Source organism: Vulpes lagopus, chromosome 5, assembly GCF_018345385.1.
Source record: "Vulpes lagopus strain Blue_001 chromosome 5, ASM1834538v1, whole genome shotgun sequence".
Taxonomy (NCBI): domain Eukaryota; kingdom Metazoa; phylum Chordata; class Mammalia; order Carnivora; family Canidae; genus Vulpes; species Vulpes lagopus.
In genome coordinates, this window is record NC_054828.1 from 58746949 (window position 1) to 58761555 (window position 14607).

The 14607-nt window shown below is 36.7% G+C and overlaps 1 protein-coding gene across 1 annotated transcript in view; it reads right to left on the reverse strand.

Moving 5' to 3' along the window:
* Positions 1-14607, reverse strand: part of RAP1B (RAP1B, member of RAS oncogene family) — a 49125-nt gene that overhangs the window by 10412 nt on the left and 24106 nt on the right. The window contains exon 2 of the mRNA XM_041755519.1: positions 921-1003. Coding sequence (XP_041611453.1) covers positions 921-977 — 57 coding nt within the window. The 5' untranslated portion in view covers positions 978-1003. The remainder of the gene's footprint in view (positions 1-920; positions 1004-14607) is intronic.

A 14607-nucleotide genomic window follows, 5' to 3' on the forward strand; every position in this document is an offset into this window, starting at 1 on the left:
TTAAAAAAAAATTTAAATGTCTTCTATTTCAGTCTTAACATCTTAAATTTAAATTTTAATTAGAGGCTAATTGTTTTATATAGTATATATAAGTATATACTATATATATCCTTAAGACACCTCATCAATTGGATATATTTACAAATGAAAAAGCAGTTCGTGGGCCCTACTGTATACATTTCTCAGTTTGATCCAAACATGCGTTCTGTGCTAGGTGGTCATTCTAAGTAGCCGAGTGAGATGGTCAATCTGTCTTATAATGGGGCTTTGTTAAACTGAATTACTTGAGTTATTTTCCCTAAATTTCTCTCCTTCCCCAGCCACTACCATTGTCTTTTCTCCCCACATTATTAGTACTATTTTTAAAGATTTTATTTTTATGTAATCTCTACACTCAACATGGAACTGGAACTCACAACACCAAGATCAAGAAATGCATGTTCTTCCTGAGTCAGCTGAGAGCCCAACAGCTATGCTATTTTTGATACAGAAAGCATGGCTGTTAAAATAATGTGAAAACTGGACAAAGGTAGTATCTGAAAAAAGTTTTAAGCTTTAATATTTGCCAATATAAAATATATATTATAAGCCAAGTCACAGCGAGAAAGACCAAAATTTGCTCCTATCTGGCTCAGAAATACAGATGGACACACATTTATATGCTTTCCCTTTCTATGCTCAGCCCAAATTATATTGTGGCATATCTCATGTTGGTCTGGATCCAATGGACCAGAGACACCAATCTATCCAGATACAACTAAAAGCTGGCTAAAATGACAAGAAAAATATTATATTGCTTCTAAATGTCACTGAGATTTCACCTTAACAAATAAATGAAGACAAATAATCAAACCTAAAACTCAACAGAAAAAGAACATGTGTTGGAGTGAATTAGCTTAGGTACAGTGAGAATGACTTACCAGAGCAGATTTTCCAACGCCTCCTGAGCCAAGAACGACTAGCTTATACTCACGCATGGTGCAAACTTGTCAAAAGCTAGTACCTTATAAGGGTGGGAAAAAGAGAGAGAATTCTTAAGTAATAACTTCTTTGTATTCATGTGCTTCTTATATAAATTAGATATTCAAGCAAGTAATTTAAAAATGATTTCTCTATCATACTAATATATGCATTCCGTAACCAGACTTACTAAAGGATGCTATTGCTAGGACTCTTTATACCACATCAGAGGTAGAAAGAAAACCACAGAACTGCAGACATGACTTTCAGCCTTATCCTAAATTCAAACAGAATAAAATATTTGCTCTATAAAGTAAAAGAAAAAAAAAGGAAGGGGGCAGCAGGGGCTGAAAAACAGCATCAAGGGGTATTTGACAAGTTACAAGAAAGGTAATAGTGACATGCATATTTAACTCCCTTTTTGGAACCATCTGTAACCTCGAGTCATAGGCAGTTGAGTGCCTACTGACTACAGGGACATACCCAATGAAGAACAACAAAAAATCCCTGTCCTCATTGAGTAATATTCCAGTAAAGGTCAACATGCTAAGCAAAGGTCTTCAAACAAATCTAGTGGATCACCTATTTTGCACATAAAGTTTTGCTGAAATACATCCATGTCCATTCATTTGTGTATTATCTGTGGTTGCTATCTTGCTGTAATGGCAGAGTTACTTAGTTTCAACACAGGCCATCTGGTCCACAAAGCCTAAAATATTTACTATCTGGCATTTACAGAAAAAATTTGCCAAACCCTGGGATACATGAATGATAAGTGAGTTAGTAGAGAAAGCAGACCAAATATCTATTCCTGAAGTGTGGGGAAGGTAAAAACGGTTAGGAATCAGAGGCAGAACTGAAGAATATGAGTGTTCAGACTGAAAAACTATGGTTTTGGGGTGCCTGGGTGGCTCAATCAGTTAGGCATCTGCCTTTGGCTCAGGTCATGAACCCATGGTCCTAGGATATAGCTGCTGGTCGGGCTCCCTGCTCAGTGGGGAGCCTGGTTCTACTCCTCCCTCTGCCACTCCTCCTGCTTGTGGTCTCTCTCTCAAATAAAATCTTAAAAAGAAAAAAAAGGAAAACTATAGTATTATGAAATATTGCAAATCAAAACAAAGCTGAACAGAAACCATAACCAAGGCTTATCATCCTCATAAAATTTCAGCATACTAAAAATAGAAAAAGAAGATCCTAAAAGTTTCCAGGCTAGGGATAGAATGACTAAGTTCCCATAGTCGTAGAAAAAAATAATTGGTCAGTGGCCATGGGACAAAAGTGGCCACCAGTACAGGTTCTCAATCTTCTTACTCAAGAAATGACAGTTCAATAGTCATAGTAACATAACAAGTAACTACCAGAACTGATTTATTTATTTATTTTTAAAGATTTTATTTATTTTTTCATGAGACACACAGAGAGAGAAGCAGACACACAGGCAGAGGGAGAAGCAGACTCCATGCAGGGAGCCTGACGTGGGACTTGATCCTGGGGTCTCCAGGATCACGCCCTGGGCCAAAGGTGGCACTAAAGCGCTGAGCCACCCGGGCTGCCCCAGAACTGATTTAAACACATTTAATCAATCAACAGCCATTATCTTATGATCTTAGCCCCTTACTTATGAAAGTCAGTCAATCAAGAATGGACTCCATTTGGCTTTATTTATGTTAAAATCTCTTTATATATTTTTTCCTTCCAACCCACCATCTTAGAAAAGACATCCTTTATTTTATCTTTCTATGCCAGTCCTTTATTTCTCTTTAGGACACTATATCAATTGCCATGGCTTCCTTTCAAAACCTTCTCCATTTTTGACTTTAGATATGTAGACCTATCATGTTTTTTCTTCTCCAGGATGGGAAGAAAATTGCCCCCCAAAAACCAACCAACCAAATTAGTCAACTTCCCCACTATTCTATGTTTTATTTCTTTGAATCCATCACTTCCACAGACTTTTCCCTAGTTCCTGAATATTGTCTTAGTTTTTGTGATCTGCATGGTTCTTACCAGATTGTAATTTTAGGAAAGAGAATATGAAATAAAAGTTGAATCAACTTTAGCTTTATGAATATTCCACATGGTGGGTGCCTGGGTGTCTCAGTGATTGAGTGTCTGCCTTTGGGTCACGTCATGATCTCAGGGTCCTGGGATCAAGTCCCACATCAGGCTCCCTGAAGGGTGCCTGTTTCTCCCTCTTGCCTATGTCTCTCATGAATAGATAAATAAAATCTTAAAAAAAAAAAAAAGAATATTCCGTATGGTAGTATGCATATAAATGTAGGATGAATAAATCACTCTTGGAGACCCTGGTGGCTCAGTTGGTTAAGCATTCACCTCTTGATTTCGCCTCAGGTCAGGATCTCAGGGTTGTTAAGACTGAGCCCTGCACTGGGTTCTTGCTGGGTGTGGAGTCTGCTTAAGATTCTCTTCTTCTGTCCCTCTCTCCACTCTACCCTCACCATCCTTGCACTCTCAAAAATAACTGGTCAGGTTTACTTCTTTTAATGTAAAACTCATTTAAAAACAGGATTACTAAACACACACACACACACACACACACACACACACACACACACAAAAAAAAAAAAACCAAACAGGATTACTTAGGTCACAATTCTATTACCAGTCCCATGCAAACATTACCCAAACACATAGATCTATCTATACTGATCTGAGAACTATTTTTCAAAAATTTAAGAGTTCTAATGAAAGATGTCTTCAAGTTTATGTTTCTGAACCCAACTTGAGGAAATACGGTAACTTTGTGAATAAGAATTTCCTAAATAGCCCAAGTACTCTAACCAAATACTTTAGTAACAGTAAACCAAACACTTCAACACAAATAAAATTAGACTCATCTCCCTGCATTCTTTTACCCTTTATGTACCTGGGTTGTGCAAATTTTTTATAACTTCTTAGTCACTGTTTCTTTCTCGCTTAAAAAAAAAATTAACTTCAATGAACACACATCAAAATGCCAACTGCCTTGCTTGAATGACAGTGATTTCTTGGTATAAGGCTTAAAAAATTAAGCCTTTTGGATATGGCTTTGAGGTATACTATTTGGTAAATATTTCTGTCATTAGTTTAATTCTTCAGCTGCTTACTCTGCTTTTGTTCATCTACTTGTGAAAAATTTTGTTGTGTATTTTGTTTTGTCCTGGACTGTCTCGTTTCCATTCACTGAATAAGGGAGTGCTCCATTTGGAATGGATGGAGGCACAGGCCCCCCACAAGCCTCCAATCCAATTCAAGCTGGTTCTGGGCACCAGAAGTTGAAGGTAAGTAAAACCAGTGACCTCTTCAGGCAGAGATGAGTGACTGGTCACATTCACTGTGGGTCACTTATCAACTTTATGACAGCATACTATAAGGTCAATAACTTTGGGGTTGTTATGTGGCCTCTTCCTAACTAACCTCTGCTTGGTCAAGGAATGTGAGGAGGTTTCTAAGGACATATTTGTTTAAAAAAATTTTTTTAATCACTCTTAAGTCATTTGTATTTAGGAGTAATTTATATCCAGTAAAACAAGGAGATCTTAAAGATTACGGTAAAATGAATTTTGACATTGCTAATACTTTCACAACCATAGCCCTCATTAACGTTTTCTTTTTTTGAAGAGTTTAAGTAGTCTCTACAGCAAACATGGGGCTCAGACTCACAACCCCAAGATCAAGAATTGCATGTTCTACCAACTGAGTCAGCTAGGCAACCCAGTCCTCATTAAGATTTAAAACAGGGACACCTCGGTGGCTCAGCGGTTAAGCATCTGCCTTCAGCTCAAGGCATGATCCTGGAGACCCTGGACCGAGTCCCACATCAGGCTCCCTGTATGGAGCCTGCTTCTCTCTCTGCCTCTCTCATGAATAAATAAATAAAATCTTAAAAAAAAAAAAAAAAGATTTAAAACATTTCTAACTACCCAGAAAGTTCCCAAGATGCTTCTTCCCAGTTAATTAACCTGACACTCTTTTATCTGGACTCTAGTGCTTGCTTGCTTTGTCAAAGCCATAACCTCTTCTAAGGAAGAACTTCTGTGTTTTGTTTTGTTTTTTGAAAACTCCCAATAGAATCTTGCCTCTTGTACCTACACTGGCAAATGACAAAAACTGTGACTTTAAGTTTGACTTAACAACTGGACTTATGGACAACTTTTGAAATATCAAAATTAATACCTTACGAGGAACTATAACTACTGAAAAAATTATGAGACAAAATAACATTGAATAGTCAACTTCTTTAATTGGTACTCTGGGGCCTCAAAATGACTAAGATAGTCTTTATTTCCCCCTGCTCCAACCTTTGGAAGCCTACTCTCCTTGAATCATTCTGTCTCTACTTATACTACCCACACAATTCTATTCCTTTTGTTCCTTCCTCTTACCTCTGAAATCAACTACTTTTCTTAAGGGTTTCTCAGCAAAGGAACAATTATACTAGCCTCTTTAATTGCTGGGAGTAAAAGGCAGAACTACAGAAACTGAATTTAAACATGAGTCTAGATTTAGTTATGGTTAAGGATTTTCTTAAACCTCAGGGAGACTGACAGAAATTTTCTGAATTCCAACTTAATCACTAATTACTTAATTTCCTCTTTATAAAGAAAAATGGTTAAAAGCAGAAAGGAAAAGACCAGATTCAAACAGCCCAGCATATTTTAAAATTGGCCTTGAGAGAACAAAAACCTATTTAGGAAATACACTATCTTCAATCTTTCTTAGAGGTAGACTGGTTAAGATTTAAAATTTTTAAGCAAAATAAAAATGACTTGATATGAAACAAAATAAAAATTAATGTCAGGAACTGTAAAATATATTCTGTGGTAGACCCAATAGTGGTGGTAAAGAAAGACATATTCATTCTTTCTGTTAACTGGGCTCAGATCTGAATAGGAAACTTTTTCTTTTTAAAGAGAACACAGAGGACTGACTACATACAGCCACAAGGGAATTTTTTTGGATGATGAAGTGTTCTAACACTGGTTGTAGTGATGGCCCATAGCTGTATAAAGTCACTAAAAATCTCAAAACAAAAACAATGTGACAGCTGACTGAATTAACATAAAATGAGATGGCTGAGACCTGTTCCCCAACTGTTTGATTTATCCATAGTGAATATTACCTGTTGCTAGAATAAGAATCAGGTTTGTCCACATTACTGCTTCCACCAGTAATCTGTTCCTTTTATTTGTTATGATAAAAAATTATATATACACTGTATGGATACATGACATTTTCTTTACCCATTCAACAGGTTATGGACATTTGGATTATTTCCAGCTTGTGAATATTACAAGTAATGCTTACTGGGGCATGTAGGTGGCTTAGTCATTTGAGTGTCTAACTTTTGATTTTGGCTCAGGTCATGTTCTTGGGGGGTCCTGAGATTGAGCCCTGCATCAGGCTCTGAGCTCAGTGGGGAGTCTGCTTGGGATTCTCTCTCTTCCCCTGTTTCTCCCCACCGCCTCTCGAAAATAAATAAATAAATCTGTAAAAAAAATAATGCTTATCTATGTTTTAATTTTAGTAATTGAACCAAGAATTTATTATAAATCCTATGGTTACAGGAAACTTAAAGCTGAAATTTCAAGTTTTGAAGTAGAGAAATAATATAAAGTTTTAATAGACTTTCAAATAAAAAAAAAAAGACTTTCAAATCTAAAAAATAGCGACAAAACATGTTAACTTGCCAAAAAGCAGCTTTCTAAAATGAGAACACTAAAAGGAAATGTAACTGAGCAAAGTTATCATTAATTCTTTTTTTTTTTTTTAAGATTTTATTTATTTATTCATGATAGACCTAGAGAGAGACACAGAGACACAGGCAGAGGGAGAAGCAGGCCCCACACCGGGAGCCTGACGAGGGACTCAATCCCGGGACCCCAGGATTGCGCCCTGGGCCAAAGGCAGGCGCTAAACCGCTGAGCCACCCAGGGATCCCCTCTTTCATTAATTCTTACCAATATTTCCTCATAAGTACTAAACAAGTAAAATATTTAAATCTTGATAAAACCAATGCTAGGGATATTTTTTCCTTAAAGAAAACAAAACAGTATGATAACCAAGATTTGAACTAATACCTCCTTTTCCAAATTGGTGCTTTCTACTACACGAGCTGCTTCTTCTTTTTTAAAAAAAGATTTATTTATTTATTCATTCATTCATTCATTCATTCATGAAACGCACACTGAGAAAGAGGCAGAGAAATAAAGAAGCAGGCTCCTCACAGGGAGCCTGATGTGGGACTCGATCCCTGGACCCAGGATGGTGCCCTGAGCCAAAGGCAGATGCTCAACCACTGAGCCACCCAGGTGTTCCCTCTACTACACCAGCTTTGAAAAATTGTTTACAGATTCTAAAAGACTGAAATAATGGATTTCATTGTGAATACCAGTGACTGACTGGGAATGGCCATTATTTCTGTTTCTAAAAGGCTGTGTGGTTGCATCTAGTTTTTGTAAAAAAGACAACCCTTCTCAATAAGTAATGTCTGTCACTGACTTTTTGTTGGGGAGAAGGGAAAAGGTATTGGCATTTGGGTATTTGTGAGCTGTGAGCAGGACCCTTCTTGTACAAGTGCTCTTAACTTAAAGCCCAAGAAAGAGCACTTGAGAATCTGAATTTCTAAAATTACATGCACAATTTTGATGGTGAGAGTTACAACAGAATTTCAAAGGGATCTGTGCTAACTACCGTATGAGACACTGAGAATAACTGTTCTCTTTCATAGAATCTCAAAGAGGGACAATTTTGAGAGCACAGCATAGTGGTTCACAGCACCTCTACGGTTTCAAATCCTAGCTTTGTAATAAGTTTGAGCAACTCATAAAACCTTTCAAAGCTTCACTTTCTTTATAGGGAAAATGGAAACAGTAATACTCACATGAAAAAGTTGTGAGGCAGATACAAAAGAAAGTAAACTCCAGAAAAAATAGTTTTGTCTGTTTTATTCATTGCTGTAGCCCCAGAATCTGAAACACTGCCTGGGACACTCCATATGTGCTCAATAAATTAAGGAATGAAATGTAGTAATTTTCCAGAAGAGTCTTTGGTCCCTTGTATACAGTAACAATCAATAGAAGTCAGCTTTTTAAATAATAATAGCAGCAGTGGTCTGAAGTACTGCTCAAATTACTGCAATTAAGAATCATTGCTCTAGGGCAGCCCAGGTGGCTCAGCAGTTTAGCGCTGCCTTCAGCCCAGGGTGTGATCCTGGAGACCCAGGACAGAGTCCCACGTCCAATTCCCTGCATGGAGCCTGCTTCTCCCTCTGCCTGTGTCTCTGCCTCTCTCTCTGCGTGTCTCTCATGAATAAATAAATAAAATATTTTTAAAAAGAATCATTGCTATAGGGCAGCCTGGGTGGCTCAGCAGTTTAGCGCCGCCTTCAGCCCAGGGCCTGATCCTGGAGACCCAGGATCGAGTCCCACGTTGGGCTCCCTGCATGGAGCCTGCTTCTCCCTCTCTCTCTGTATGTGTGTCTCTCATGAATAAATAAATAAAAATCTTAAAAAAAAAAAAAAAAAGGAATCATTGCTCTACCCTTTTACCTATTAGCTCAATAAAATATGCAAGAATAAATACAAGTCCGGGACTACAGTTCAGCTTTTTGTCTGACTGAGAAAGCTTCTTCTAGGTAGGTAGATACAATATATAGGTTAAAGCTACTTTCCAACCATATTTAGACCTCCTGTCACTACAACCATTTGGAATATGTTAAGATCAACTGAACTATAATTCTTTAGCTATAGACTCTAAGGCTTACAACTACATTCTAGAAATCTAAGAGGCACTTAAAAAATACATTTTAACATCTCTGCAGCTGGAATGTTACAACTCTCCAAGTCAATACAAAAGCAAAAAAGCTAAGTACATGTCAGTATTTTGAATCATTTAAAGATGTAGTTCAGGGAAAAGGCTGGGAAATAATTCTCTTTCAAGTCTTTAAAAAACATTACTATACAAAAAATTCTGTAATACTGATATTATCTCTCTTAATTATACAAGTCAATGAACTTTACCTCAAGTTTTGCAGACTGTAATTTTGACATCCTAGGGAGAACCTGTCTACTTTTGAAGCAGTGAGAAAAATCTTGAGATTATAATATAAAATGAATCTTAATTCCCTTCAATGTTTAAAATAGGTAGTGATAATGTAAGGGATCATTTTTCTTCTACTTCTGTGGATGTTTTTTTGAGAGTTTTATATTAAAAAAAACCAATACATTTATAAAATATACAAAATGAAAATTAAAAACTGAAAGAGGAGTTGTGGAGTTGTCTTGTAATTACCCCAAAATATTATCATTTAAGAATGTTGATAATCTTTGGCATTTTTAAAAGTGGTCCTTAGAAACTTAAAAAAAACAAGTTTAGCCAGTCATTCAACTCACAATGAGTAATAATTATAATATTGATGCTGGCAAAGAGAAGTATCTTTCAGATAAATAATACATTGTTGGTGATAGTGCATGTTTAAAGAAAACAAACAGGCAAGCTTAAAAGAAGAACCAATTAAAATTCTTTTAATCCTATTTTTAAACCTTAATAACTAGTATGCTTGTTCTTGAAAAGGGCTAAGAGTTATTTATTGAAAATTACAGAATTAAACATATTGTTTTAAGTGTTTTACAGAAGAATTATCAACATAAATACTAAGAATATTCTAACAGTGTAAATATTGAAACTTTAAACATTTCCCTCTCTATTGTCAAAATAATATTTATCTTTATATTAATTAGCATGCCAAAAAGTCTACCCAGAAAGAAAAGTGCGTGGCAAAGGATTTAAATTCTAAGTACTTTAACTGGTGTGCCATAATCAAAGGATTGTATTCTATTTTTTAAAAAATATTTTATTTATTTATCCATGAGAGGCACAAAGAGAGAGGCAGAGACACAGGCAGAGAGAGAAGCAGGCTCCATGCAGGGAGCCCAACGTGGGACTCGATCCCAGGTCTCCAGGATTACACCCTGGGCTGAAGGCAGTGCTAAACCGCTGAGCTACCGCTGGGCTGCCCAAAGGACTGTATTCTAAAAAGCTCGCTGGTTTATCTTCTTGTACTAGAGGGGAAAATAGATTAAGACACAAAAAAAGATACAAAGTAAAATTAGGGTACTTGATATTAGAAAGTACTAAGAGTTCTGATTATCACATGTTATTGCCACTTGAAGAAATGGAAGTACAATTAAAACTGTTTCATAATCAACTAAAAAAAATCTACACTGAAAGAAATTTTAACAACCTTCAAGAAGTTAAGGGCAACACCACGAGAAAATGTTAAATGAAAATGTTATCACCAATGGGGATGTCTTGGTTAAACACTACCAAAAATTATGGTGCTATTGGTTAACTGTGAAACACTCTAGTTTGAATTTCTAATACAGGTAATGGGATTTGGTTGGTTTACCTATGTTCTTTTTTGTGGTTTTTCTTGAAAATAATGGTATTTGTAAAAATAAGGTGCACTCTGGAAGTTAAAAGCAAAGTTAAGAATTGCTAAGTAAAATAATATGCCTATATGTTAATCTGCATTTTGAACTAAGCTTTAACCTATTAACTCACTTATTATATTGAATCATTAATTAATGAGGGACTCTCAGATCCTGATTTTCTTCAGGTAGTTGAACAGGTAAGAATGCAGTTTATATGCAAAATGAGTTTAGTGGTGTTACCAAATGAGTAAGTGTGCCACTTTTCACTTACACTTCTTCATTAGCAAGAAAGTGTAACTTCTACAAGTAACCCCACAATTATAAATATGCAGCATAATTCACATTGCTTCTCCAACACTCTTAAGATTATAGATGAAAAAAAAACAATTAAATTGGTCTAACAAATTGAGTAAGAAATACTTGGGGAGAGGGGTAAAAGTTACATTAAAAATTGGAGGTTAGGGCAGCCCAGGTGGCTCAACGGTTTAGCATAGCCTTCGGCCCAGGGCGTGTGTGATCCTGGAGACCCAGGATTGAGTCCCACGTCGAGCTCCCTGCATGGAGCCTGCCTCTCTGTGTCTCTCATGAATAAAATCTTAAAAAAAAAAATTGGAGATTAATTTTGGGTATTGTTTATTTACATGTAAAGATTCCTGTTTTTAATTATTTATATAAAGCTCCTAAAATTTTTGTGACTTACAACCAACTCCTAATCAATGGAAGCAACTGATGACTTTAATGTATTTCTTGCAAAACACTTGGGTACTGTATTCACTAATTTAAAAGATTGTTTTATTATTACCTTCTACAATTTCCTCCATTTACTTTTTTTTCCAATTTAAGAAGTTGTTTGCTTTTTTTTTATTTAAATTTTTATTTATTTATGATAGACACACACACAGAGAGAGAGAGAGGCAGAGAGAGAACCAGGCTCCATGCCGGGAGCCTGAAGTGGGACTCGATCCCAGGTTTCCAGGATCACGCCCTGGGCCAAAAGCAGGCGCCAAACCGCTGAGACACACAGGGATCCCCAGAAATTGTTTACTTTTAGTCTCAAAGAAAAGCATAGCAAAGACATGGAAGGACAAAAAACAAAAACTCCTAGGATTCTTTGGCAAGTCAGGTTTCATGGGCTGCTTCATAATTGCTTGAAATGAAAGCTGCGGACAGATGCCATCATGGTCTATACTTAAGTTCAGTAAATATTCAAGATATTATTTCATCAATCAGAAATAAATTGCAGTTTTCACAAAAATACAAAACAAAAACGGATGCTATAATGTTTCTAAGAAAATTCTGAAGAGACTTAGGGGTAAGCAAAAATAAAAATTCAGTAGCTTTACTCTAAATGTATTCACTATATAAAAATACATACCAAAAAGCAAGTGACTTGATTATCTACCATTCTGTATTACATATATTTTTCAATAATAAGACCTAAGGCAGACCCAACTTCAAATATTACTGATCCTAATTATAAACCAGAAGTGTAATTCTAAAAATCACTGGGGAAATAAAAAAAAGCATTAAAAAATGATAAACAGATGTATTTTTTAAAAAGCTCACACACACACATACACCCCATATTCTTTATCCACTTATCTATTGATAGGATACTTAGGCTGCTTCTGTGGTTCAGCTGCTGTATATATAATGCATACATTATATATACAATGCTGCAGTATATCTAGGATTGTGTATGTCCCTTCAATTAGTGTTTCCATATTCTTTGTGAAGGAGATTAAAAGTACACGTATCTTGATGAGCACTGACTAATAATATGGAACTGCTCAGTTACTATAATGGACACCTGAAACTAATTTAACACTGTTAACTATACCATAATTAAACAAACAGAAGACAACTCTTGGCTTTTACTTGGTGTTAACATTTACTGAAGACCTATTCTGGTCCAAGAGTTGTGCTAGTACCCGAAAAATAAAAAAGAAAATCCAAGAAATGATAACTCATACCAAGATTACTATAATATGGAATGCGCCTGAGTGCCTCGGTGGTTGAGCATCTGCCTTCGGCTCAGGGCATGATTCCAGGGTCCTGGGATCGAGTCCACATCGGGCTCCCTGCAGGGAGCCTGCTTCTCCCTCTGCCTGTGTCTCTGCCCCTCTCTATGCATCTCTCATGAATAAATAAATAAAATCTTGGGATCCCTGGGTGGCGCAGCGGTTTGGCGTCTGCCTTTGGCCCAGGGCGCGATCCTAGAGACCCGGGATCGAGTCCCACGTCGGGCTCCCGGTGCATGGAGCCTGCTTCTCCCTCTGCTTGTGTCTCTGCCTCTCTCTCACTGTGTGCCTATCATAAATAGATTAAAAAATTAAAAAAAAAAAAAAATAAAATCTTTTAAAAGGATTTCTATATTTACTATTCAACATCAATAAATAATGAGTGCCTACAACACGTTAGGTACTGCTCTACCCAGTGGGAATGAAGCAATGAACAAAAGACTGTGTGTCCTGAGAATATACAATGGGGGTATGGGGAGACACAAATAAAATCAATATAAAACACATTAGAAGTGATAATAAGCACTGTGTAGAAAAAAATAAAGTAAGGTAAGGGCGATAGTGTGGGAATGGAGGGATCATCTTATACAGGATGTTATAAAGAACTTCTGTTAAGGGCAGCCCCGGTGGCGCAGCAGTTTAGTGCCGCCTGCAGCCCGGGGCGTGATCCTGGAGACCCGGGATCGAGTTCCACGTCAGGCTTCCTGCATGGAGCTTGCTTCTCCCCCTGCCTGTGTCTTTGCCTCTCTCTCTCTCTCTGTGTCTCTATGAATAAATAAATAAATCTTAAAAAAAAAAAAAAAAGAACTCTGTTAAGATGAAAGTACTATAAAGGTGACCCTTGAATAACACAGGTTTGAGCTGCGTGGATCCACTTATAGGCAGATTCAAAAATAAATGTATTTTCTCTTCTCTTATGATCTTAAGATTTTCTCTAGCTATTTAATTCTAATAATACAGTATACACCATATATGACACATATAATATGTGTTAATCAACTGTTTATCTTATCAATAAGGCTTCTAGCCAATAGTAGGCTATTAGTAAAGTTTTAGGGTAGTAAAGCTATATGCAGACTTGACTGAGCAGGAGTCAACACCCTTAATCCTTTCACTGTTCAGGAATCAACTATATAGCTCAGTACCCAAAGAGCCCTTTCAGTAGATTGATCTTGTGTTTTCAACAAAAGTTTCTATCATTTGGCTTTATTCTGTTTACTATTTTCAAATCAATTTCTCTGGTAGGGTAATAGGCCAATTAATTTATAGCTGAAGTTAAATTTCGATTTGGGAAAGCCCTAGAGATCTGTCTAGAATCCAGTGGAGAGTTCATGGCTACAATGTTCCTTCTGCTGCTGCTTACAGGGGTAAAAATGGGATTTCTGGAGCAATCTAAATGTAGTTGGTTTTATGAGGTACCATTATTCAATATATACAAAATGTCCCTCGGTGATTTCCTTTGCCAGCTCTATACAGGAAGATATTCATGATCCCCTCTCCTGCACTGCTCCCATTATGTAGCAAAAATACTACACAGATCAGGATAGAATGTTCCTGACTAGCAAATACTTAGAATGCAATTCTAAAGAGGGTAGTGTTAAGGAAAGATTTCTGAAGTATTCTTGAATTGTCTCAGCCCACAATAATAGTTCTTCTCTCTGAAAACCTACACCAAATACTTCAGCACTTGATCATATACGATCTTGTATTTTAGGGGGCAGGATACAATGAACTATAGAAAGGAATATTATCTTAAGATTACGAAGCTTGGCTCTATTAAAAACATTATACAATATGAGATAAGCCACTTTATTTTCAATTTCCAGTTTCTTAATTTGGAAAATAAGGGAAGAGGGAAGCACTGAACACAGAGTTGCCTCATATTAGCCAGGTAGGCACCTAAATGTCTGAAGCAGAAAGGTTGTTAATATTAGGGAATGGTGTGAATTGTGCCCAAGTGGAGTGAATGCTTATACAGCTAAAGTCATTCAAATTCTAAAAATTGTGAATATTGGGATGCCTGGGTGGCTCAGTGGTTAAGCGTCTGCCTTTAGCCCAGGGTGTGATCCTGGAGTCCCGGGATGGAGTCCCACATCAGGCTCCTTGCATGGAGCCTGCTTCTCCCTCTGCCTATATCTCTCTCTCTCTGTGTCTCTCATGAATAAATAAATAAAATCTTTAAAAAAAATTGT